At 34.9% G+C, this 26,265-nt stretch overlaps 2 protein-coding genes across 2 annotated transcripts; both read right to left on the bottom strand.

Annotated features, from left to right (window-relative positions):
* LOC142356346 (uncharacterized) lies at positions 1–20,825 on the bottom strand. The gene is made up of 12 exons (XM_075408279.1): positions 20,686–20,825; positions 16,838–17,214; positions 16,352–16,411; positions 16,222–16,274; positions 15,657–15,801; positions 14,852–15,259; positions 14,290–14,526; positions 11,008–11,125; positions 10,336–10,459; positions 9,741–9,861; positions 1,000–1,109; positions 1–250 (listed from the first exon to the last, which is right to left on the bottom strand). Exons 1-12 carry the CDS (start codon positions 20,744–20,746, stop codon positions 157–159), a joined length of 1,908 nt encoding a protein of 635 aa, XP_075264394.1. The 5' UTR covers positions 20,747–20,825; the 3' UTR covers positions 1–156.
* A 901-nt stretch (positions 20,826–21,726) lies between these two features.
* LOC142335114 (uncharacterized) lies at positions 21,727–23,357 on the bottom strand. The gene is made up of 2 exons (XM_075383470.1): positions 22,689–23,357; positions 21,727–22,213 (listed from the first exon to the last, which is right to left on the bottom strand). Exons 1-2 carry the CDS (start codon positions 23,054–23,056, stop codon positions 21,772–21,774), a joined length of 810 nt encoding a protein of 269 aa, XP_075239585.1. The 5' UTR covers positions 23,057–23,357; the 3' UTR covers positions 21,727–21,771.
* Between the last annotated feature and the right edge of the window lie 2,908 nt (positions 23,358–26,265).

The following is a 26,265-nucleotide window of genomic DNA, read 5'->3' as shown; positions in this document are numbered from 1 at the left end:
TTTGACAGCAAAAAATAAATTAGCTTACAATTAAGTCAATTACAGAATACTATTACTAAGTTTACCGAACACGAGGTAATCTACGACAGAATAAAAACCTTCCGTTATAGTCAGGTTCTGAGCGGCTAAGTTAGATATGCAATATATTCTCTCGTTTCACTTTTTGGAACCAGATGGGTTGCTGTTATTTGAGGCCACGTTTTTCTTGGCCACTGTTTTATTTCTGTTTCTGTATTTCTGAGAGTCGTTCCTGAAACAGCCCAGAATGCTACACTGTGTACATGACATGTCTAATTCCGTTCTTTAGCTCTAGCCATGTAAAAAAGAAACCCTACTTCGTAATGTATCACATAGCCTAACTTGCATAGGTAGTTTGAGTGAAAATTGTTCAAATATCAGTGAATTAAATCGCACGTTAATTAAGTAAATTCAAAATGTTTCCATTGAATATTGCAATATTGAATACGATTGAATACTAAGTATTGCATTAAATTTGAGACAGTTTTTGTGTTCAATTTATGAAGAAACTCAGAAATCAAATGTCTATGGATAATGAAGGCGAGCGCCATGAAGTAGTAGGTACTCTTGGATTTAAAATTTTGATCGCCTGGATTAAATACCCTTATCTCTCCTAAAAACAATCTTCTAAACTCTCCTAAATTCTCAATTTGAATTTAATTCAGAAACCCATTTCTGCAACTGCTACCATGGCGTTGCAAACTGATGTTGATTAAAACTTAGCAAGGATAACTCAGTAAGTGATTAGTAACTAAGATTCCTAGAAGTAATCCCCCAAGACACTCTTACACTGTTTCAAAACGCAAATATTTCGGAGAACGAACTCAACATAATACGTTTTTACAGTTCTGAGCATAAAAATACCTAACTTTCTTGCGGTGCCTAATATTCCAACTTTTTAAGGGTGTAGGGTGTTTAAAGGTTGAAATAGCAGCGTAAAATTCATTTCAAGGTAAAAATTAATTAGTGAGGATTCCATACTTGTTCATCTTCTTCTGGTTGCGACAGCCTCTTCCTCCTTCCCAGTGAGATCCAGTCGTACCAGCCAGCTCCTTACTACATCCAGCACATGCTTTGCTCTTCTGATAACCCTGTATCACAAACACATACGTATAATCTCTACTAGCTAAACAAGAACGAAAGAAAAAAATAATGAGAAGTTAGAATTAATAATCTCTATTTTCCAAACCAAAACCGTAGATTAGGAAAAAAAGTCTCAATTAGTAAGAACTTCTGATTAGCATTTATTGCTCCGACCCCCTTTATTGGTGAAGGGGTTCTATATACTCAACAGGGTTTTTTGTTCCACCAATTTTGGTCGATAGATATATTTATCGTTCGCAAAATCCTCGCAAGAAGTTCGCAAAATCGTCGCTTAGAATATTCTATAGTTGATTGGTGTTCCAATGAAGTTGTAACATCATTGGAATACCAGTCAACTATAGAATATTCTTAGCGAGGATTTTGCGAACTTCTTCCTTTACGGGGGGTTATTAAGTTTTTGTGATCATGTGACAAAATGTATTGCTAATAATGACCACGATGCCATAAACAGGCATTATTCGTCTCTGAATAGTTTTGAGCCCCACTTTTTTCGACTTTTTGTCGTATATTAGAAGTCGTGATTTCAGTAAGTCTGGAATTTAACGGAAGAAAACTGAGTTGTTTGAAAGCAACAAAAATTATTTCAATTTGATATTAAAATGAAGAGAAATAGTCGTTTGAACAAATTTAAGGTTTCTAGATAAATTTTTTCACTTGCGGTAAACTGAGTTAAATAAACTTTAGTTCGCTGTCGTTTTCTCTTCAATTTCTGCAGATTCTTTCAAGGCTGATAAATGTTTTTATTGTGCATACACCCTATTGTTCCAATCGATAAATGGGTAGCCGATTAATTTTATGACGCTCACACTGCTTTCTTGCCCGTATTTTCCGTACATTTTGTTAACTTGTGACTAAATCTGATGTCCTTTTTGTTGTCTTATCCCTGAATCTTGTAAATGATAGGTTCTGTTGGCTTTGTAAAGGAATAAGAACATATTTAACGTTTCCAGTAGGTGATCAAATATTACAGGGATTTTGTTTCCTAAGTCATTTATTAAAGCAGGCAGTGTAGTAGGTTTCAAGTCCATCATTTGTCAATTCAGGTGTCGGCCAAGCAAGCCGATAGGCAAGCAAGCCGAATTTTGAAAATGAGGTCAAGTAAGCCGAAAAATTTTCGGATACCCGTATTTTAAGATGCCCCTGGCGGGCGCGCTTCGCCGCGATAACCGGCTCGCTATTTCCGGATTACATCCCACAGCGGATGAGAGGCATGGCCATGGACAGCGGTCTGCTGAGGCCCGTACCCACTAGATGTCTAAAAATTAACGCATTTTTGTTTCTTTGGTGCATTGGAATACATTATGCACTACAATACTACGCGCAGTATTGATTGTAACGGCTGACAAGGTATTATTTCTGATAGATTACATAACTATTACATAACTTTCGGCTTGCTTTTCTGTCGGCTTGCTTGCCTATCGGCTTACTTAGCATTCGCCGTCAATTCATGCGCGTACATGACTTAGAGTAAACTGACTGAATAACTCTTTCAATAAATATAAAATGAGCATTAAAAACCTAATTGAAATTAAGTAGGGTCAATCAAGAGGTGTAATTAAAAAGCTATGCTACTTTAAAGACATTAGTCTTTGAAATTTGGTTTGCAAAGAGAAAAGAAATTGAATTCAGAATCCAATTTTTATTTTGTTGCTAAATTATGTGTTTACTTGACCTAATCGTTTTTTCTCTTTGCAAAATTGTCAGTTGATTTCATCTTTTCGACAAGTCAAATGTGTCAAATTTTCGCTCATTCTGGTGGAGTAAAATAGATAAACCTCGCTGGTTTCACCGCACTGATATTTAAGTTGGTCCTAATTTGAGAATACCTTAACCTTTAAATTTCACACAATTAACTACTATTCATTATTTAGAAAAATTCGATTCAGAAACGAACCCAACCGATCGAGGTCAAAATATTAATTGCGAACGCACATTACTGAGCCTTCCTGTATTTCTGTGCGTGCTTAGAATTCAGAACAAATTCCAAGGCACCTATATTTTTTTGGGAAATAAACTACGCAAATTTTGTTATACAAGAAGCGCAGTTACTTTGATCAATTTCGTAATGAGACGAATGGTTGGAAAAAGAAATAAAGTCAATCCAGCGTATGACAAAAATTTCTTTTGAACAAAGTTAATTTGAACACAGGAGAGAAAAGGTACTTATAACGTTTAAAAAGCCTGTTGAGAGTGAGTTAGAAAACGCAGGCAAGCAAAATTTGTCGACCAGCGAGAAAAGTTTCTTTTTGCTCACGTCCGGCATTTGTAAACCAGTTTTTAAGAACTTGTTCAGAAAAGTTCCTTTTGTTGGCGTACACTATTGTATTTATGTCTTTGACAACCATTCAGAAGTATTTCTTTAATAGATTATTCTTTTCTGAAGTATTTAAAATTGTAAAAAAATTGTGAAAATTTCACTTTTAAAATTATATTAGATGACAAAGGTTTTAATAGAAAAACTGGTTCTGAAAAACTACACATGAGCTCCAGAAGAAGATTAAAAAATGGAAAACATAGCTAGAAGAAAAAGAAAAAAGCAATCACGCGACTGAAAAAATACGCTCCACTAAGAACGAAAACTGCGGTAACGCTTAAAATTCAGTCGCAATTGCATGAATGAAAAGCAGATTTGAAGTAACCGTGACGTCATATGGTCGTAACAAAAATCTTGGCGAGGAAATAAAAGCAACAGGACAAGTCCTGGCCGACAAACCAATGAAGTTTCACTGACTAAACAAAAATAGACCTATAATCGACAATGAAGGGACTGAGAAACCAATTTAATAAAAATATGATAAAAACTCGAAAAAAACAACCAAAGTCAGGTTGCCGCATGTGAATAACACCAATTGACGACAAAGCAAAATTTTTAACGAAACACCGTTATGACACTGTACTTTAAAAACTAGTGTGGAAACATTTCATGCCTCAACACCACGACCACCCATCTTTTGCTCAACTTTGAAGTGGCCAAAAATTATCACGTCAACTTGACTTCAACAACTATCAAAATATGTGAAAATATCTTTAAGACAGCGCCCCAAAAAATTCATATTTGGGGAGGGGGAGCCTAAATAGGACTAAGAAGTTCAAAAGTGGGCTTCAAATAACAACATTCGAGGTTCTTATTAGTGGTACATTCAACATATACCACTATTAAGATTTAAAGTAAAAAATGGCACCACTTTCGGCGCACTTTTCATTTGACTTTTAGTATTAAATTGCCGCCAATTGAGTTCAGCTGTTTGAAATTGTGATTGAGAGAGAATTTTAGGTCACGCGAAACGCAAAAAGTCAAGGGCGTAAAAGTCACTCGAAAAGTCAAAATTGTCAAGCAAAAATTTTAACTAAAAAAAGACACACACGGTACAATAATTGCTATGAACTTCGTTCAAGAGCAATTAATTATCCCCTGTTTCTTCATTATGCCATAAAAAGGCTAATATCAATACCAATAAGCACAAGAAATATTAGCTACGACTAAGAAAAATTCAAAAAGCGGGCATCTAAATTGGGCTTTATGAGTTTATCCCGTTTCCTCTTTTGATTTCATTTTCGTTAGTGACTCTTGTCATTTTAGATTGCTCTGTTAAGCAACTGCTGTTTAAAAACAATTTGAGCAGAATCAAAGAATAGTGAAAAAAACCTAGAGCAGACAAAAAGATTCTAAGCAAAATGTTCAACAAAAATTTAATTTGGCGAAGTAAAAATATCAAAAAACTGAGGCAACCGAAAACAGCAATATCAATCTCCTTAAAAGAACATCCTTCAATAACAAACAAGTCGGATGCCAAGACATCCTCGAACGTAAACATAGCCGGCAAATTGCCGCAAAACAGCCGCCGTTGAACCGCCTGACGCACATTGGGATTGAAACAGAAAAAGGAAACAATAAGAGATAGAATTTTTCTCAGTGTCAAAAATTTTTATTTGGTGCAAAATTTTGCATATTCGGTTAGATTCTAAAATTTTTACTTAATTCAACTTCTAAACTGAACGCTATTAAGCATAATACTAACGACAGGTAGCATTCGCTTTAATGAACTTTGATAACCTAATGCACTATTACTTTCGCTATAATGAACTATTGAATTACGCGATGTAGTGAATACGGTCAAAGTCAAAAGAGCAAAATCAAAAGTTCAAAAGAAACAGGATATACATATAAAGTGAGGTCATACTTTATATGTATATCCTGTTTCTTTTGAACTTTTGATTTTGCTCTTTTGACTTTGACCGTATTCACTACATCGCGTAATTCAATACGCGAAAGAAATCAAAAATTCATTTAGTTGCAACAGTGAGTGAAGTAAGTCATGTCAAACGTGAAAATCGTGACTTATGTAAAATGACAAACGTGATCAAAAAAGGTAAAGCGAATTTAAAAAAGGAGAGAGCCTAAATAATAGCCGTTGAGAGGCTGACGGCGGCTATTAAACAGAAAACTTAAAATCGGCAAACCATTTTTTTTTTCATTTCTATGAGAAAACTAGGGTTGTTGAAGTTATAATGCCAACAACTTCAACCTCAAAAATCCTTTTCAGAACGTGAGTTTAGAAAGCAAACACGAGTTTCTAGAAAATCACTGGAGAGAAAGTAAAAGAACAATACATTTGGCAAAAAAAAAACTATTTGGACAAGTCACTGCAAAAAAGGCATCGAAGTCAATGAAACACCTCGCTCAAATCTTGAACTCTTTAACATCTATTGCACTATCCATCAACAGAAGTCAACTATTAAATTAAAAGGAAATAATTGAGCAACAAAATTAGTTTCAAATGCAGGCAACAATTAGAAGTTTAAAAATTGTCAAAAACAAATGGCGTGACAGTCAACTAAATTATTATAACAATTTAAGCTATTAAATAAGTTCAATTATGCGCAAATGGAGAGCAAATACGACCTATCGATGAAGAATAACCAGAAAACAAAAACCATCAAAAAAATCCTCAAAATTGTTTAAACAAGTCGTTTTAACAAGTTGCCGAGACCGGCATTTCAATATTGTAGATATTATATAAACCCAAATATTCTTAATATAAAGGTCAATGAGACTCATCAAAAATGAGATTAAGTGGCAGAACAAAAAAAAACTACAAAGGGAAAAATCCAAAAATAAAAATCTTTTGAAAGCAAGTGGTGTCAAAGTAGTGAGAACCGTTATGAAAAAATCATTAAATTGATCACAATGGGACTCAACAGAGTGCCATTGAAAGCTGTCCATAATGAGACCAAAGGATAAAATAAAAAACTACAAAAAAAGATGGAAAAATCTAAAAAAAACCCCAATAGTTTTCTGGAAACAGTCAGTGTGAAAACTTAATCTTCAACTCAGATCCACAAATAAACTTAATCAGGCCTCACAAGGATCTCATTGAGAATTATCATTGATGGCTAACTAACAAAAGAGGCAAAAATCCAAGTCACTCAACCCAAACATTCTTAATATAAAGGTCAATGAGACTCATCAAAAATGAGATTAAGTGGCAGAACAAAAAAAAACTACAAAGGGAAAAATCCAAAAATAAATATCTTTTGAAAGCAAGTGGTGTCAAAGCAGTGAGAACCGTTATGAAAAAAATCATTAAATTGATCACAATGGGACTCAACAGAGTGCCATTGAAAGCTGTCCATAATGAGACCAAATGATAAAATAAAAAACTACAAAAAAAAGATGGAAAAATCTAAAAAAAACCCCAATAGTTTTCCGGAAACAGTCAGTGTGAAAACTTAATCTTCAACTCAGATCCACAAATAAACTTAATCAGGCCTCACAAGGATCCCATTGAGAATTATCATTGATGACTAACTAACAAAAGAGGCAAAAATCCGAGTCACTTTTGTGAAGACAAATAACGTCAAAATCTATGCAAGCCACTAGTTGCCTTTTTGTGGCTTAAACAACTGCAACTATACATCAATAGTAAAAGCGTATTGTCTATTAAACGTATGCGTGCAAAAAGGAAGCGAAAAACATCGAAAAACGAAGTTAAATTTCTGCACGTGAAAAAACAATTGCTCTCAAAAACCGAAAATCTGTTTAAAAACAGATTGTCTGACATTAGGAGCTTACTTTTGACAGATTATTACCATACAATAAAAAAGGGACAAAAAATACATCCCGAGAAAGCAGAAAAACCAACCAAAAAAAAAAATGAAGAACCCAATCTTAAAATTTGTTATTATTTTCAAATTCTCTTTGAAAATCGCAGAGTTGATAAAAGTTCCCAGCAACACACCAGAAAAAAAAAACACTTTCGGCTGATCCACTTAGCAAAAAAGCACAATGGAACACACTAAAAATTAAAACATAGCCAGATTGCCAGAAAATAGCCGCGATAGACGCTTGTGGCCTACCATGAATTGAAACAACTAAAGAAATGAGATTGAAAGATCGACCACCAGCTTTTTTAATAGACCACTAGACTTTTTGGGTTAGATTCGGACTGTCATTTTTATGAGAAACATTTGATTTACAAGGAAAAAGCTCTAATGGAGCTTTCTCAAAATTAATATTCGATATTAAAACTCAAGACTCCATTACTCAGGAATTGGGGCATATAAGTTTGGCAGTACTTAGATGCACACTGTTGATCTTTAATTAGTAAACGTTCATAAAACCTTAAGTTCCATAAGTGACTTCAGAAGTCATTTTTTGAGTGAGGTAAGTCACGCAATTGACCTAAAGGCAGAAATAACGTCACGAACACAAATTTTAACTGCAAAGCAGTAGAATTCACTGAAGTCATAGAAAAAGTCAATTCCAAGAAGTCAGGGTAAGACAAAACAAAAATCTGTTAGACGAAGTTTAAAAAATTAGGAGCGCTATAATAGCCGCATGGAATTGCTGACGCGGCTATTAAAAAAAAACAAACGTACCCGGCAGTTTGCCGCAAAACAGCCGCCAATGATTCTCCGCTTGGAAACACCGCTTGGTATTGAAGGAACAGAGAAACAGTGAGAGGAATTCATTGTTGTTCATAAACATAGAGCAAACCATTTTGATTGGATTGCGTAGTTATGCATGTAATGAATGATATGCATGTTGTTAGCTCGCTAAAATTCTTAATAAGACGATGCAGAGACTAGCATCAATGCCAAAACGCATTAGAAATGTTAACTAAAACTTATAAGAACAAAGTTGAAGTAGCGGGCATCTAAAATTGGGCTCTATCACGTTTCTATTATGATTTTGTTTTTCAATGCTGATTTTAATAACAGTTCAAGTAGAATGAGCGAAGAATGAAACTAGCCTAGAGAAGTCAAAAAGATATCATGCAAAACGTTGGACAAGCTCAAGTTGCAAACTAAGGTAAAGCGAAACAAATTTTTGATCGACGAAGTGAAAAAATAGAACACTATAATAGCCAACTCAGAAAATGAGGGCGGCTATTAATTAAAAAAGTGCAGAATTTGTACAATTGGCACAACCTATCAATCACTTAATTTTTTTTCGTTTACTGAGCGCACATTTTTGAAGTTTATTGTACTAACAGTAGTTTTGAAGATGAAGATAATTGAAGATGAAGATGAGAGCAGAAAAAACGACAAAGTAGGCAGAAAAAATCCAAAAGAGAAAAAAGCGAAAATTGAAAGAATTTAGGCAAATTTCTCTGACCATAAACAAAATTGGCATCAACAAAATCAAATCAACGACATCTTTTCACACCAACTTTTCTCGCTCTCTCTCAAAAATGCAGTACCAATAAATCAGCGATCAATAAATCACTCTCTTCTCTTAGCTCTTCAACTCTTTCAGCTGATTGAAACAAACACCTAGTTTTCACGTGCGGTATTAACTTTATATCCCGATTTAAACACTCCAAAAAATCATTAAACAGAAAAAGACGCTCCATCAAGACTCCTTTTCAAGTCCTAAAAAGACAGCGCACCAATAGAATTCAAATTCTTTTGAATTTTAAACCTTAGGCCCGCTATAATAGGCTATTAATTACTAAAAATGGCTGTAATTGGAGATATATATATATATATATATATATATATATATATATATATAATATGGAAGAAACCTACTTTTAAAACGTTTTGGGACACAATGAAAGCTCGCAAAAACAATCCTACAAGACAAATTATGCAATCTGTTCTATTGGGTATTTAAAGCCAACGTAGCCGAAGTTGGGCTACATAATTTGGCGTCAAACTATCCTTTATTTGATTAAATTAACATTAAATTTGCTAAATTTTTTAAATAAAAAGGCCAAATTATACAGTTACGCGCCCGACACGATTGATTAAATCTAATTAATGAGATATTAGAAAATAAGAGAAATAAGCAAAAATTGGACAAAAAGTGTTCTAATAAGAATGAAATTAGAATCCATCGGTGTGACTGGGTGTCGAAACTGTTCACTTTTTTCGGAAAGAACTTTTTTGTGAAGCAAATCTACTGCTCAAAAGCTTTAATATGCTAACCTTTTATCTTTCCAAAATGCGTGCGAAATGGGAATTTTAAAGACAAAGAAAAAGGCATAATCAAACCATGTGCTTTGAACACACCGTACAATAATCCACAAATTAATAGACCTGTTCTTAGATATTAATTTGCCAATAACCCGTTTGCAAAATTAATAATAGTAATATTAATTCGCAAAACTAACCTGTTCTTTAGAACAGAATCCACAAATCATCCTGTTTGCGAATTCAATCTCGTGCATTTCTGCATCATTGTGGCAAATATCACAGGGGTACACACGCCCACAGCAGGGAAAACGCAACCACCTAAATAATCCAACATTTATGCATCCACTGGATAATCGAGCATGAAAATTTGAAATAAAATTCTAAGCGAGGGCACCTTTCTCCAAATCAATGCAACACCAGTCCGCTAAATAATGATATACAATTACAAATTGCCCGAAGATTATAGGCGAAGCAGATAGATAAAATGAAATGAAAGCTATAGCGCAGTAGGCTTGCCTTCAAACAGTTTCTTCTTCATCACTTTTATCCGCTCCTAGGGCCCTGCTCTGGCTGTGAATGTGAAATAACATTTCAAGGTCGCCAATACAACTACACACATAAATGGGCATAGTTTATTCCAAATATTGTCCGAAATGGGAAATATAAAATTGAATATAAAATTGCAAAAACATTCATTTTGTATCAATGCGCGAAGCTACTAATATGTCCTTGCCAGAAAACAATTGATTAAATCAATTTGTTCATATTTAAATACACAAACAGTTATGATACCTGTAGCTTTTGCGGTAGTGCTTGCACGTTCCCCTTTTGGGCAGAGGTTCTCCGGGCACCAGACTCAACAACTCCTTCTGTTTCTGCTTCCCTTTCCCGTCATTCGGCTTCACTTCTTTGATCTCTTCATAAAAGAACGTGAATTAAATCAAAAGCGAAGCAATACTGCAAAACATTGTGACCACTGAACAAATTCTACCTCATCAACCCTTAATCTTGAAATACTACTGAAAAATTATTTTGTGATCCACATTTCTCATCAGAGACCTCAAATTTAACGAGAAAAATTTTCCGTTCTGCAAATTTACAAAGATTTAGAGTTTAAAAAAAATAACTGTCAGCAAATCTTGGTCAATTAATTATGCTTGACATAGCCAAGGTTTCAACCCTAATAACGGCAAAAATAAATAAGATTGGCGGAGACTGCGTTAAATTTTTAGATCAATGCTAACTGCGTTGAAAACAAAAAACATGTTTTTAGCGTTGATCTGATATGTTAGCGATGATAATACACTCAATACAAAGCTCAATTCTTGAAGTGAACCTTACCTGTTATAAGTACATTAATTAACCACCAGAACCAGACTTCTTTACTTATTACGTGCATAAGAACAATAATGACCGGACCTCTGAACTGCAAAATATTTATCCTCCTAATTCGAACATACTAACTGGGAAGCGCAGAGTTGCGTACAAAGAGGTCTTTGAATTTGACCCCGGAGTATTTCACTTCATACTTCTGGTGACAACTGTGACAGAACACTAACTTCACCTCTTCTGCATTCACCGCCTGAAACAATTCATCCGAAATCCCAAAAAAATTTCCAATCAAATTAAAACATAACAATTAGAGATCTCGAACATCATTACGAACATCATTGATTAATATTTTTTACATGTTTGAAATCTTTTGACCGTGACCGTATACACTACTTTGCGTTACTGAATCAGTGAAAGAAATTAAAATCCATTCAATTTAAACAGTGAGTGAGGAGAGTCAGATTACAAACGTGAAGGTCTTGACTTAAGTGAAAACATAAACGCAATCGAAACGTAAAACATAGCACGACAAGTCCTGGCCTACAATTCAAAGAATTTTTACAAAAAATAGACCTAGAACGGACTATGAATGGATTTGAGAAACCATTTAAAAAATATTCGATCCAAAAAATCTGAAAAACGAAAAAAAAATCGAGTAAAAATGCCGGATGTGAACAAAAAAATAACTAGCGAGAAAGCAAAACTTTGTTCATCCACGGTTTTCTTACTCAACTTTAACATTTGTGGAAATACGTCACTTCCGTAAAACCAGTCGCTTTTTCGGTCCGTATACTCTTTCGGCGTGAACAAAATCACTACTCCAACTTGACTTAAAAAATGATTGCAATGTGTGTAGAGATCTTCAAAAGAAGAGAGCCACAAGACACCGGACCCGAACCAAAGTAGACATTTTTTCAACTCCCAGTCACCTATTCACTCAACAAAATTTGCCTCTGCTCATTTATGGTTATTATGTTGCAACAAGAATGAAAAATATAATAGAGAAGACAGGTATGTTAAAATATGATAGAAATCATCAAAAGTATCGCCACAAGTTGCGACCCCGAAACAATCATTGGCAAAAAAACTTGCCCCCAAAATAGTTAGCACTGAATAAACGAAAATCAATTGAAATAAAAAAAACTAAAAACGGTTGACGCGGAGAAAAACCTAGCAATGGAGAAGAAGCATTTTTGTTTCAAAAATTGACTAAAAATTGCTTAGTTAACCCTGTAAATTTTTATCTACCCGATCAATGACCCAATATGCCAGTCAGAGAAATCAAACACAATTAAGAAAATAAAAACAAAAAAGACAAAAATTAGAAAATGACCTCATTTATTATATATAAACGGCACTGCATAATTTTGGAGTGTCACATTTAAGTAAAAAACCTTTTAAATCGCTCTCGCTAAACTAGTGAACAAAAAACTCTTGCAAAAAGCTCACATTTTATAAACAGGAAAACACTCAAAAAATTGAAAATGAACGAAACAAAATTTCACCAACATTAATCCAATCTCTTTAACAAGCACAATTCAAAATCTATAGCACCCAAATCAAGATTATCAAACAAAACAACTAACCTCCAACAACAAAAGACCACAATTTCATTTAAAAATAGAATATTGCAGTGTTCAACAGGATAAAAATAGCTTTAAATATCCTATAAAAAGCCTAATATTTGCATCATATGGTGAGAAATGCTTACAAACATACTACTATCGACCCAAATAATTATGACAAACACCCATGGCGGACAAATTAGTTAGAACGAACAGAAAAAAAACTTTGGAAAAGCCTCGTGATCAAAAATATCGTTCTCTTAGAACTGCTCTCTCCTTCGCACTGCTTTTTCACATGCGGCAATTGACTTCGCATCCTGTGAAAAAAAACGTCACGAATTAAAAAAACATAGCCGAAGAATTCCGGAAACGTCTCGAAGCTCTCTTCTGTGAAAAATCAGCTTTTCTAGTATCTGATTCAAGAAAGCATCACTGATGCTAACTAACATCTCTGAAGCAGATCTGATGCCAACTAGTATCTGATGACAGTAAGCATCACAGCAGAGAATATAACAGTTTTAAAATGAAACAAAAATTAGAGAAAAAGAAAATTACAATCAACAAATTTTCCAACATTCATTTAGGTTTTCAATTTCTACAATAAAAAATACAAACGGAGCACATCATTTCCTGCGTTTGAGACAATTAATCTGCACAGACAAATTTGCACAAGCCATGACAAGCACATACATTTCGAACTTTGAAAAAAGGAAAAAAACTGTACGAAATTGAGAAAGAAGTATTTTTTGACAAAATTCCCAGAAAATATTGCTTGAAAAAGAGCCTGTATGTAAATGGTATTAGAAACCACCTCTGAGCATTAGTGTTAAATTCTGTTAATTTGTAAATTCACTAAAGCAATAAAAAACAAGCTGGTAATCGCTATCCATTAAATTAGCGTGAAAGTTTCCTGAATCACCAAAAACCTCCAAGCAGCTAGAAAAGCCGCACGTGGACAAACATTTCGCTCGTTTAGCACAAATTTTTTCACACCAAAAATATCTCTTCGTTTCAAAGAGGAGGCATCAACAAAATATACACTCTCCCTTTTCACAACACTTCGAATTTGTTCATTCACCGACAACATTTTTTTCTAACTTAATTCACTACCTGAACTTCTGGTTTTCTTGCTGACTCACTCATAAAAAAACAGTAAAGTAATATAGACTAAATAATAGCTGTTGTGAGACTGACGGCGGCTATTAATAAAAAAACCGACTAATGTAGGAAGTATTGCTCTCGAACAACAGGCGATGCAATTTAATTCAGGGGCTGTAGCCTAGATAATTTTTTCTGTATGGGTGCAAAAATAGTTAACCACTTCGGGATTCGAACCAATGACTTCCCTCTCTCTCTCTCACTAGAAGCACTGCCCACTCGGCTATTAAGCCCTTCTTGTTGCTATGCTGCAATCGATTTTATTCTGGCACCAAGCTTTACATCGTAGTGAGAGCAATAGAGATCACTAAAAAATGATGAAGGAAAGCGTGAAAAAGTCACTTGAGAAGTCAAAGAATGTTCGAGAAGAAAAGCGCAAAATGGTCAAGCGAAAATTGCATACAAAAAAGACCAACTAGTTTACAATAATTGCTACGAACTTCGTTCGAGAGCAATTAAAAACAAAACATTGTTCACGCGGTAAAAATGAAACAGATCAGAGATTTCACTGGCCGATTGTATGTAAATGATGAAAAATATTTACAGAAAAACTGATTAAATCTTACGTTAAATTTGCAATAGTTTCATCATATTTCGTTATAACGTGGTCGAGTAATAAAAAAATTGAGTTCCTTTTAATCGTTAAAATTTCCGAAGTATTAATGCAACATAATATGATGATTCAACTTACAGTAGAATTCGTAGTCTGGTTACAATTACTGCACATGAATGCCCATAGAGTGTCGGTTGCATTCACGTTGAAGTAAGGTGAACAATTCTCAGTGTCAAAATAGCCCAAAACATTACAGTTCTGATGGAAGAGAGATGGTCGAAAGTTGACCATCATTTTACACCTGCACTTTGAACAGTCCTGAGATAAAGCGTTGTTTGGAAACAACTTAAGCTCGAATAAAGCACCACATCTTGAAAAGAATCTTTTCTGTTACCTTAAAACAATCTTAAAACATTATACATTCTGCCATGAAAATTTGTGTATTTTGTAGGCCCATCAAAAGTTTTCCTCCCTTTATTGCATTAATGATGTTATGATTACAAAAAAAATCTTCATAGCGTACTCCGAGTTTGTATTTGAATCAGAAATCAAAAATAGGATGTCTTACTTTACAACCCTACAATACAACTCCCGCACGCAATTTTCCTAGAAATTTTCTTTTTACCAAATTGGTCAATTTGGTATACTGTAAGTACCGAAAAAAAACTATGAAGAACAGAAAAGCTCCGTCATTCCTTGAGCATGAAAAAGAGCATCCGATTGTTCTGCATGATATCGTACAGGTATTTTCAGTTTCAAATCCAAAACCCAGAAGAGCAATCTCGATTCCACATCGTTCTGCAATTCCGAAACTCGAATCTCCATTGGCCTCGTCTGTTTGGTTGACGACGTCTCGTTCTGAGTCCGATTCGTCCGAACTTGACGAGTACTCATATTCTTCATCGTGTTCGAGTAATGACTGGCTTTTCAGTTGTTCGGCTAGTTGTTCACGCGCATCTTCTATAGATTGTCCTTGGTCTGTCTTTCGATATGCCACAAAATTGTCAAGTTTATGCGATTTATCAGTTTTTTCTTCATCGTGATCGACTGAAGAATCATTCTTATTACTACTCGTTTTGACGACTTCTACTGTTGAATTCAATTTAGCCTAAACACGTAAATTATAGAAAAAAAGGAAAATATTCTGCAGAACTTTCTGACAATAAATTGTTTGATAATATTTACTACTTATTTAATGAAACGTTTGTAGTATAGGACATCAGATACTTTAAGATTATTAGCAAAACAACGCAGGAGACCATAGATATTTCTAATAATGAAAATTCGAACAGGAAAAAGTTACAAACTTCATTTTTTTTTGGCTACGAGAAAAATACGCCGAGGTCTTCATTATAATATCTTCAGAAAAGACCACAAGAATAACGACTGTACATGGAAACGGACGAAATCAAGCTAAAGCATTATTGTCTGAAATCGATTAAGGTAGGTGACTTTGAATGCCCATCACGGACCAATCGTGGTTTCTAAGCAACAAAAGTACAGACCTGTTTGAGTCCTCTGAAATAGAAGTCTTTGATACTCCTGTCCAGCCATTTGAGAAATGGTCTCACCATCAACACGGAGAAACCACTCTCATCAATCGTACTCTGCCGCGACTGCATATAATCATTCAGCTGACTGTTGATATGACTGAAATGACATCAAATTAACTTTTTCGCTATCTCATCAGTTTTGGATCACTTGATCTTCCACAAACAAGGAATGAAAAAATTACGACGCCACGAGATGGTAAACATCACTAATTGTGTATTTCGGAAGAAATGTTGATTTACTGAAACCATTTTGCAGCCAGTCATCAACAAAAATTACAGCAAAAAGGAACGGTGGTGTTAGTTTTTTCGCTTTAGTAGAATAGCCCTCTATAAGAACCAGGGCGAACTCTGCAATGCTAATAGTTTTTTGTAGCAACTCTAGCACTCAAGTGCCTTTTACACGAGGATGCTCAACTGCCTCGGATTTAGTTTGGTAACCTCATAACTAGGATAAAATTTTGACCTTATGGGCTGATGAAGAAGTTTCTTCAACAACAAAAAATACGCTGTAACTCACTTTGTGACATGACGTGGTACTTCCCCATTGTGGATACATTCAACATCTAGAACCTAAATTATGCAGTTGATTGTTTTAGATGGCGATGCCAGTAGATTATATCAAAATTATGCTAAATTATAATACTAACGCTTTTGGGATAATCCGAAGGAAACGTCATCCGTAAGTATGTTTCGTTCACGTCAAAAGGCTGAAACCTGAATTAGGGTGAGATAAAGACAATTGAACGGGAACTTTGTTTTTGGTCATTCATGTAAGGCGTCTAGAACTAAAATCTTACGCCACTTTAAGGACACTTTGAAGCGGAAAAGTTGTTCTAGTTTTATTAACCGAAATCAAGGTTCAAATGAGGATCTAAGATCAAATACAGCCCAACAAGAAACCTTCATAACTAGGAATAGGTGTACATAAATTGCTGCGGCTCAAGATTTTTGCAACATTTTCTCATTCTGCAAGACAACTCATCTATGTAGCCTAAGATAATCGTAAAACGCTCGGCAAAAGAACGGAAGTTGTTGGTTTTGACCCCTTGCATCTATCGATTCCTTAGAAGCAGTCAACTAATACATCCATATTCCCACTTTTAAATAGCTCATCTGTTTACAAAAATACTTACCCAGTCAGGGTCTGTGCACACAAATGTGGACAACACAGTTCTATCATCTGTAGAAATTTCACATTCAGGATACTTCATTCTTAAGATGTCACACTCAGTTGTGAAACATAACTGCATTTTATTTTCATCAAGCGATGAAACATCAATCGCCGATTGTAAACCCATATTGTTCATAGCTGCCGAACGCGAAACGAACTGGGGTTTCGGTCGAGAAATAGACACCAAATTCTCGGCATTTTGTTGATGACGGACTAGGTGATTAGAACCGAAGTTGTTGCTTTGTACTGTTGAGGAAGCAGCTCTGGCTGGATATGGTCGCTCATTCATTCGTCCACGACTTGGAAAATGATTGCTCGTATCATGATCTCGGCGATTGACTGCAAACAATGTCTGTTTCTATGGTTTGCCCTTGTGTTTTTTTAAGTAAGTAGCATTGCACATAATTTTAACCAAAATTACACTTCTCATTAAGATTGAAAATGTTTCAATGCTCATCATTAAAAAAACACGGCAGAGTTGATTACAAAATACAAGACATCAAAAATTACAGCGGTAGCATTACCTACGTTCAATTATTTTTGCTGTCACCTCTGTACTATATTTTACAATTGATTCCCTTCTGTTTCCCCCAGTGTTTTTACTCCCCAATTACGAATTATATGTTGCTATACAGCACGTTACTATGTAACAAAAATAGCACCTGCGCTTGGGGTGTGCGTAAAAGATATAAGCCCACTGAGCCGGGGGAACAATAGATCCAAAACATAGCCGGAAGATTGCCGGAATTGCTGCGAAAGAATAGATTTGCGTGCTGTAAAACACAGATAGAAACAGATTTGGAAAAAAGGTATCGCGGCGAACTTTTATTCAAAGGGGGTGTGCATTTGAGAACAATTTTGGGTGCAAAACGTAAGACATCGCATTTTGGGTACAAAAACGTAAGAGGTTCGGACCCCCAACCCCCGGCGTAAGAGCCGACCGCAGTAACCACTAGGCTACAGGTCCCCTATTCACTGTTATATTACAACCAACTTTGTTATAGCAACAGACATGAATTCTGAATGCGAGCAATTTAGGTAACGCGAAAAGCAAGCAATCAAGCGTGAAAGACTGACTGAAAACGTGAAGCGACAGAATGTTCTAGATCAATATTTCAAACAAAAAAGAGCGTCAGACGAAACAAAAACATAGCCTCCAGAAACGACTCGAAGTAGAAAAGTGACCATCGTCACTGGGGTAAAGCATATTCAACAATTAAACAATTATACTTAGCAATTTGAAACAGGAAAAATATGAGAAAATTGTTTGACAAAAACTTATACACAACCTGATAAAATTTAATTTTAGTGGTAACTCCAGAAAAATATTGGTAAAGCAAACTGTTAAACAGATAGTTTAAAACAAAATATTAACAATTGACAGACAACCCAATAAACTGGGTTCATAAAACGCAACTCGAAAGGGAAAGGAGACGACGGACAAACCCGTAAAGTAGTATTATCTTTACTTACGGAAAGTAGAAAGCTCTGTGCACGCGCTAAATGCAATTTCCAAAAGATTAATTTGAGAAAAAGTTAATTACAATCTCTCGTACAACAGTCACTCAATCAAAATTTGACTGAAAAGTAGTAAACAACAATTAAAATATAAGAAGAGCAAAAAAAAGTAATCAGAAAAATTGCTTAATTTAATAAAGTGATAGGATTCCTGTTTAGCTTTCAAAAATAGTCTCAACCATTATTCGGCAAACAATTTTTACAACTTTTGCTGTTAGATCAGTCACTCATCCAAAACGAGGGGGAGAAAAGTCAATTGACTGTTGGGAACTGTTAACAACCAAAAACTGAAAAAGATTCCTGTAATTTGCTTGAGAAAATTGCCATGACTAGATTTGAAGCGTCAGTTCATAGTAGCAACACCTAAAAGTATCTCTAAACTTAGAATTGAATGAAAAAAATTAGAGCAGGAAGCGTAAGCTCAGAAGAAAGTCAAAAACGATTAAAAAAACAATACAGAAATCGTCAAAATTTTGCCCGAATTCAGCCAATTTTATTCAAAATTTAAAAACTATCAATTATAATCAACGACCGCCAAAACTGCAACAGCAACAATAACTATTTTGAACCAAACAACTCCGCAAAGGTTACAAAAAAATTACGAAGGTTTCAAAAGAAGAATACAAAACATCCTAGAAAAGCTTAAAATAGGCAAAATAGGAAAATATAGAAAAGGCTGAAGTTAAATGTGTAATATTTGCTTCAGCTGGTCAAAAGTGCTTCCAAACACACTACTACTGGATCAGATAGTTGTTAGAAGCACCTTTGACTGAAAACTTGGAATTAAGACTAAAAGAAACTGTTTTGAAAAAGCCGCTCATGATCAAAAAAATTCGTTCTCTTAGCGAATTTTTTCCAAACTACTTTTCTCGCTTTTAATATATAGAATGGTTTTTAACAATACACTCAGAAAATCACTCTGTCTTCTCTGCTTTTCGATTAGCTCAGCCGTTTGACCTTAAAACAGTTTTCACATGCGGAGTTGACTAATACATTCTGTTTTAAATATACTCCATATTTAAAAAAAATTTCCCTCGAATTTCAAAGATAAGTTGTCACAAAAACAAATCAGTTATTAATAACACAAAATTAAACCACTGTCACTGCACAGAAAGACTTTTTCTTCAAAGTAAAAAAATGGGAAAAATTGGAAAAAATGCAAAAAATGGATGAGTATGTGTAAAATTTGATAAAACAAAAAAGAAGTCATGTTCAGAAGAGTTGTTCAATGCATAAATCGATCGTTGCCATATACATTAATGTTTTCAGAAAAAAATTCCGCTTGATGATCCAAACAGAAAGAAATTAATGAAAAAATCCAAAAATTAAGTTCAAAATTGAGAAAAATGAGCCCATTTTACACTTGAAAAGTATTACTAGGCTCTGCAAAAATCATGGTATGATTTTCATAAAGTTATACATCGATATAGCATCGATCAACAAGAATTTTTACAAAAACCAAATAACAAGTTAAAAAAAATGAGCCAAACTGACGAAAAACGGTTATCTATATGCGCCGTTCTCTCAAGAGCATTTTTCGAAGTCAAAAAATCATTCACTGAACGCAGCTCGTGATCATAAAACTTCTCTCGCTTAGCGAAAATCTGTTCACCATGAAGGCTGCACTTTTGCTATTAGGTCAAACTGCCGCGTGAACAAAACTACTTCCTGTAAAACAGAAGACCGAGAGAAAACCAATACTTTTCTTCGAGTAGAAAAAACCAAGAGCACCGCACTATAGCTCCGCTCAGCTTACAGCGTCGCTATAATAAAATTTAGTGAAAAATTACACCGATATTGGCCTAATTTTCATTTGACTTAAATGTAGTAAACTGCCGCCACCTAAGTTCAGCTGCTGACACTTGTGAAAGAAAGACAAATTAACCATCGACAATACATTCCTAGGTGACACGCCATTGTTTCCGGAATATATCCCACAGTGCACGAGAAGCATGGCAATGGACAGCGGTCCACTATTGCTCACATGCACTAGATCCGCTTATTTATAGCCTACTCTAGTTATTATTTATATACGTGACTACATTATCGGAAGCGTAGCAAGCAAATACACCGATGTAAGAGCAATCACAAAGACTGTATGTAATTGTCGCCCATTTGAAACAAAATACCAGTGCCGTATATTTGACTTTTCGTCCATTTGAACGGCCACCGAAAAGGTCAAGCAAAAATTCTGCATAAAAAAGACCAAACACGTTGAAAATAATCGAGTCAAATTTCGTTCGAGAGCAATTAAAAAAGTATGTAAGCAGAAACTATCGCTTAACTATTCACCTACAATTGCCATCATAGTTGGTACTATGATTGTCATAGTATCTCCTGTTCTCGTAATCATCGTTTCGTTGATAACTCAGGGATGGAATATGTGCAAATGAGCAGTTGTTTCCAAATCTGCAGCCGGATGTACCATCGAAGAATCTGCAAGTTGCCACGTGATCAAACCTGCAATGGTCTCCATACATACACCCACGAGGAGTGCGGTAGAAACTACACAGTGGCATGCAATTCTCTTAAAAAAACCAACACGGTTCAGTTAGAGGCTGATACCAGGGGCCAACGTGAATAATCAGTTAATTCGATTAAAACTGATTTCGTGTTGTTTGTTACCTGGTTATCTTTGAAAGAAAACGACTTCTATGACCGATGGTACCCATGTCGATTTATGTTTGTCACCAAAAACATACGAAGGCGGGTAAGAAGGATACATTTAATGGAAACATTAAAAAATGTAAGTAAGATCAGCAGATCTTGGCTTTTCCTCGCCAAGTTTAAGAGGTCAGCTACTTGTAATAGTATACTTAGTAGCATAATTTCAAATGATTGTCAATCTAAATGTCGTCTGTGTTGCCTCAACCTATCTGCATCAATCCTGTGGTGTTTGAAAAGCTGCCCCTTAGCTAGAGTTTTGTGACAATGAGACATCTCGTTCGCAATTAGTGACGGGGAAACAGATATTTCTGTGCGATTCGACCGTGTTGTCAGCTGAAGCCTGGTTGCAACCCTTACTGGATATACCCATACAGTTCAATTACTTTTAGATATTTGAACTCTGAGCTGGTAAAATTGTGGGCTCACATTTGGATTTGCATTATGAAGTCCTTGTGAATGGTAACAAAACTCATAAATGACTGCACCTTCTAGGTCGTGAGCTAATAACACTTATTTCAAAACTTTTTGAAACAACTGTTAGCTAGGGCCTATGAGACACAGTTAAGTGACTTTATAGCTATTTTCCAGAAAGTTTTTTTTCAGAAAATATTTGATATCTGACCCGCTTCAGCATATTAAAATCAATTTTACATATCTCGAAAGAGGTTGAAAATAAAATTTCAATTCTATCTAAGAACTTAAAAATGAAATCTACTCTACCAGAAAACCACTAAACCACGGTCTACTATTTAAAAGTTCAAGAAACTCGTTTGCTTTTGAATCACTTGTTTCTCTGTTCTCGTATCTCTGTAATTTTGAACTAAAAACCAAAGCTGAACCACTGCAACTATACGTATCGAGACAAAGCACTTTTTGATCAATTCTCTGCATAACTTCCGCAACATTAAACTGCTCTCTAGCTAACTCGGGCTCAGCCATTTGAGCTCCTTGAACATTTGTGTCACTACTTGTTTGTTTGAGAACTTCCTCTTGTTTCGTGGCATAATTTGATGGCAGACTATCTGTTGTTTCGGGACTATAGCTGACGTGTAATGTTTCATGGTCAGAGGTTCTGTTGATAGTTTTGCTACTGTCGAAGTTTAGACCATGATCCAATGTAAGTAAGGGCGGCATGTTTTTAAGCCTCCGTTGCCTGAAAGAAAAAAACCCGTAAACTGAAACACTCTTAACAACATTAAAACTGTTTGCCTTATAGACGAATTGGAAGCCAAAACTCTTTTGGTTAAACCCTCTTAATATTGTACTTTCCCAATAAAAAAATTGTTGAAGAACTTAACCTATGAGCCCGTATTTTACTCCAAAGATATTAGGCTATATTTAAAATCGCAAAAATTCCGTCTCTGCTTCGCATTCATTATTTTCTTGAAATAGGAACAAAATGATTATTGCGAATTGAATATTAGATCATTTTTTGCTGCTTATCAGAATAGCCAAAAAATTAGAATTTAGTTTTAGCCTTTTAATAAAGAATAATGTTAATACCGTTGACATTGCTTGCTAGAACACGAGCTAAAAAAGCTTGTAGACAAAATAGTTATAGCTTTTTCTCCGTTTTCACAGCTGTCAAGTTAATTTCTCTAAACGTTGTTAATAACAGCGGAACAAACCTGTTTATTATATTAGAAGCACACAGCGTCCCAAAAGATTCCATATTCGAATCATAAGAACAAGTTTCATCGTCATCGGATTCATTCCAGCAGTAATTGCTATCTTCATTTTCTGCCAGTTCCAACTTTTTGATCAGTTTCTCGAGCTCATTTTCGAACAGAAAATCCTCTGCATTATTTGCAACTGGATTGGGCGAATCGACATTTTCGTTCGCAAATTCAGGGTTTTCAAAGAAATAATGCACTTTCTCAGATTTCGCAGATTGACTTTGGCTCTTCGAGGCTGAATTTTGGGTCAGTTCATTTTGAATCTGTGGTATACGGAGTACGTCTCTTAACAACAAGGTGTTACTTGCGATAGAAGACATTAGAGTAAATTGTTCACAATCTCATAGTTCCTTAAAACATCGGTCAACAAACCATTAGGTTAGCGTGCGAGAAATTACTGAGCATCATGACAAGCCTTTTTCAGAGATCTTTTCAAAATTAAAAAAACATCGCTTGATGGCTCCTGAAAGTGCCGGTGGAAATGAGTTTAGACTTCATGCCTTATAATAACTACAAAATATTTCTGTAGAATGGTTAGCTAAAAGAGGTCAGTGATGTTGTTTTTTTTACCTCGGAAAATGAAAATTATGTTGAGAAAAGCCAATATATCAGATAAAATAGTTATGAACAAAATTTCACAAATCTGCTGTGTTTTGTTTAATATCAGTTTAACATAGAGTCATTACATTAAAAAAAAATGAGAAGCTCAAAAAATAGAAATTCATTTTTTCAGTTCGAAAAAGTTTTGTCAAGCTGTGATATTTAAGAAAAACTTCACATATTGGGGCGAATCAATTTGTCACAACTACGAATACCTTCTCATTCTGGCATTTTAGGGCACTAATTAATTCGAAATAGTTGCTTCTGTAATGGGTTAGCCATAACAAATAGTGGAACTACTTAGTAATCGTTCCAAGTTAGCAAAAATTGTCTGTTTTCAGTGTTTTTCTGAACGAGTAGCAGATAATAATTTAATGTTTTCCAAAAAACGTTTTTTCAGTTTATTATCCCTTGAAGAAAATATTCCTCCAACAATAGTGTTTTAAAAAATCGGTTAAAAACGGTACTTGTAAACAAATTGGCATCAAATGGAAAAAGTAAACAGTGTTGAAGTACTTTCACAACTGCTAATTTGTTTCCCACCTGCAACCCTAAGTGAGAACATAAGCAATTTGGTCCTCCTAACTTTCTTTGAGGACGGGCAGAATTTTTGACGATAAAACCAATGACATTGGCAAACGGTACTTACTCTACTCAAACAGCCATTCTAATCTTTCAAATGGCTGTATTTACATGCCTCATTTTAGCTATTGCTTCTGAATACAAAGGTAGCTTTGTCAGATTTGCAATTTCAATTTCAAACAGACGTAAATATAGATGGAAACGAAAACGATTAAGGTAACCTCAGAAGAATTGCTTTCGAATGGTTACTGAGAGTTCTAACATATTGCAGCTGCTTCAATTACTGTCGGTGTGGGAGGAGAGGTAGCCTGGAGCTGGACTAAGAAGTTCACAAAGGTGCTTCAAATGACGTCATTAGAAGTTATTATATCCCACTATTGGGATATAAAGTGAAAAATGACCCCAATTGCCGCGCACGTTCCATTTTAAGTAGTAAGCTGCCGTTAATTGAATTCAGCTGCTTGAAATTGTGATCACTCGAACAGTAAAAGTGTCTGGCGTAAAAGTCACTCAGTCAAGCAAAAATTTTGCTTGACACAATTATAGAAACATAGCACTCTGTTTTTATTTCCAAAGTTTCAAAAAATGTTCTACTTTGGCGTGCAGTTCCAGTTGGATTCCAAAACTATACTTAACAACCTGAAAGCTAGCAAGCCTAATAACGATATCACCTCGCAAATATGAACTTTGATAACCTAACTCTCAACGACTTAGGAACCGGGCTTTATCGGTTTATCCCGTCTCTTTTGATTTTGATCTTTTGACTTTGACCTTATTCACTATATTGCGTAATTCAATTGCGTGAAAGAAACTAAAATCCGTTCAGTTGAAACAGTGAGTGAAGTAATCAGAAGTCAAACTCGGGAAAGTCCTGACATAAAATTCAAAGAATTTTCAATGACTAAACAAAAGCTAGACCTAAAACGGACCATGAGTGAATTGGGAAAACCATTTCCAAAAAAGAATCCAAACAAATAAATTTAAAAAACTGGAAATCAATGTCAAAATGCCGCAGATGAACAAAAAACTACAAGCGAGAAAGCAAATTTTTGTTCAAACACCGTCTTCTCACTACTTTAAAATTAGAGTAAAATTTCACGCCGCAAAACCACTCGCTTTTTCGCTCCACCTCCTGTTTCGACGTGACCAAAAATCACTATTCCAATTTAACTTCAAAAATCATGAAAATGTGTGAACAGATCTTAAAAAAAGACAGCGCCCCAATACAATTCCAATTCTTTGAATTGTAAAAATTCTTAATTGTAAAAAATGAGCGCACCTAAACAATAGCCGTTTGAGAGGCTGACGGCGGCTATTAATAATTGCTTCCAAATACTTACGAGAGCATCTAAACATGCCTGCAACTCATTTATAAGTGCATACAGATAAATGAGAAGTTTTACTGAAAATAATCAATTTTGTCAAGATAATAAAAGTTTAATCAAATTAATAACACGCCTTTAAACTACCAAAAAAACCAAAACGAATAAACATAGCTTCACTTAGAATGATACACACCCATTTGACCTTATCTCTTTAAATTAAAGTAAATAAAAGTCAATTTCAAAGTGAGGAAGTCATTTTTGTGAGTGAGGTAAGCCAAGTGTGACCAAAAATTTAATCACGCAAATGAACAAAAAATTCGCTCCACTAAGAGCGTAAAATGACGTCACACACGCACTTCAGCTGAAATTGCATGCACGAATGAACCAAAAGCAGATTTGAAGTGATTGTGACATCATATGGTCGTAACAAAAATCGCGACGACGAAATAAAGAAACATAGCAGGAGAAGTCCTGAAATACAATTCAAAGAATTGAATGAAAAATTAGAAATACTCTATCTGACCAGCAGATCAATTCAACGATGCCAGCCAAAACACAAACAAAATCATCTCAAAAAATTGAGAAACAAACAAACTAAACAAATATACAATCATTGATAAAACTTTGAAGCTTTTACCCCTAAGGCAAAATTTGATCCCTTTAAATATACCTATTTCAAAAATATGTTCTAAACCAAATTTTGTTTCTAACAACTAACAACCAAATTTTGTTTGAAACTAACAACTATGCAGTAACTTTTTTCAGACCGTGGAATAGGTTTCCTGGCACTTGAGAATGGACAAATATCAAAAATTGGTAAAAACTATTGGGAAATGCAGATTTTATCCAAAAAAATGCTAAAATGCGAGACAGTAAAAGGTTGAAAATCACTCCATTATTACTGGAAACTATACAGTGCCCTATTATCAAACCTTAAAGGAGATTCCCGGCCCCTGAAGCTGGAAAAACGCAAAAAAACAAAAATTTTCAAAAAACTCGAAAAAAATTGCAAAAACTAGTAT

Source organism: Convolutriloba macropyga, chromosome 2 (assembly GCF_964194025.1).
Source record: "Convolutriloba macropyga chromosome 2, txConMacr16.3, whole genome shotgun sequence".
NCBI classification, from domain to species: domain Eukaryota; kingdom Metazoa; phylum Xenacoelomorpha; order Acoela; family Convolutidae; genus Convolutriloba; species Convolutriloba macropyga.
Note: the sequence above shows the minus strand (reverse complement) of the source record. Positions and strands in the feature narration are given on the sequence as shown.

What these genes read in the sequence shown, in the direction of transcription:
- LOC142356346 (XM_075408279.1), bottom strand. Translation starts at nt 20,746, where the DNA reads ATGATTACGAGAACAGGAGATACTATGACAATCATAGTACCAACTATG. An exon ending in AACTATGATGGCAATTGTAG is followed by an intron (nt 17,215 to 20,685) that starts GTGAATAGTTAA and finishes CATTGTTTGCAG; the next exon opens with TCAATCGCCGAGATCATGAT. An exon ending in GTACCACGTCATGTCACAAA is followed by an intron (nt 15,802 to 16,221) that starts GTGAGTTACAGC and finishes ATGTCATTTCAG; the next exon opens with TCATATCAACAGTCAGCTGA.
- LOC142335114 (XM_075383470.1), bottom strand. Translation starts at nt 23,056, where the DNA reads ATGTCTTCTATCGCAAGTAACACCTTGTTGTTAAGAGACGTACTCCGT. An exon ending in GCTTCTAATATAATAAACAG is followed by an intron (nt 22,214 to 22,688) that starts GTTTGTTCCGCT and finishes TTTTTCTTTCAG; the next exon opens with GCAACGGAGGCTTAAAAACA.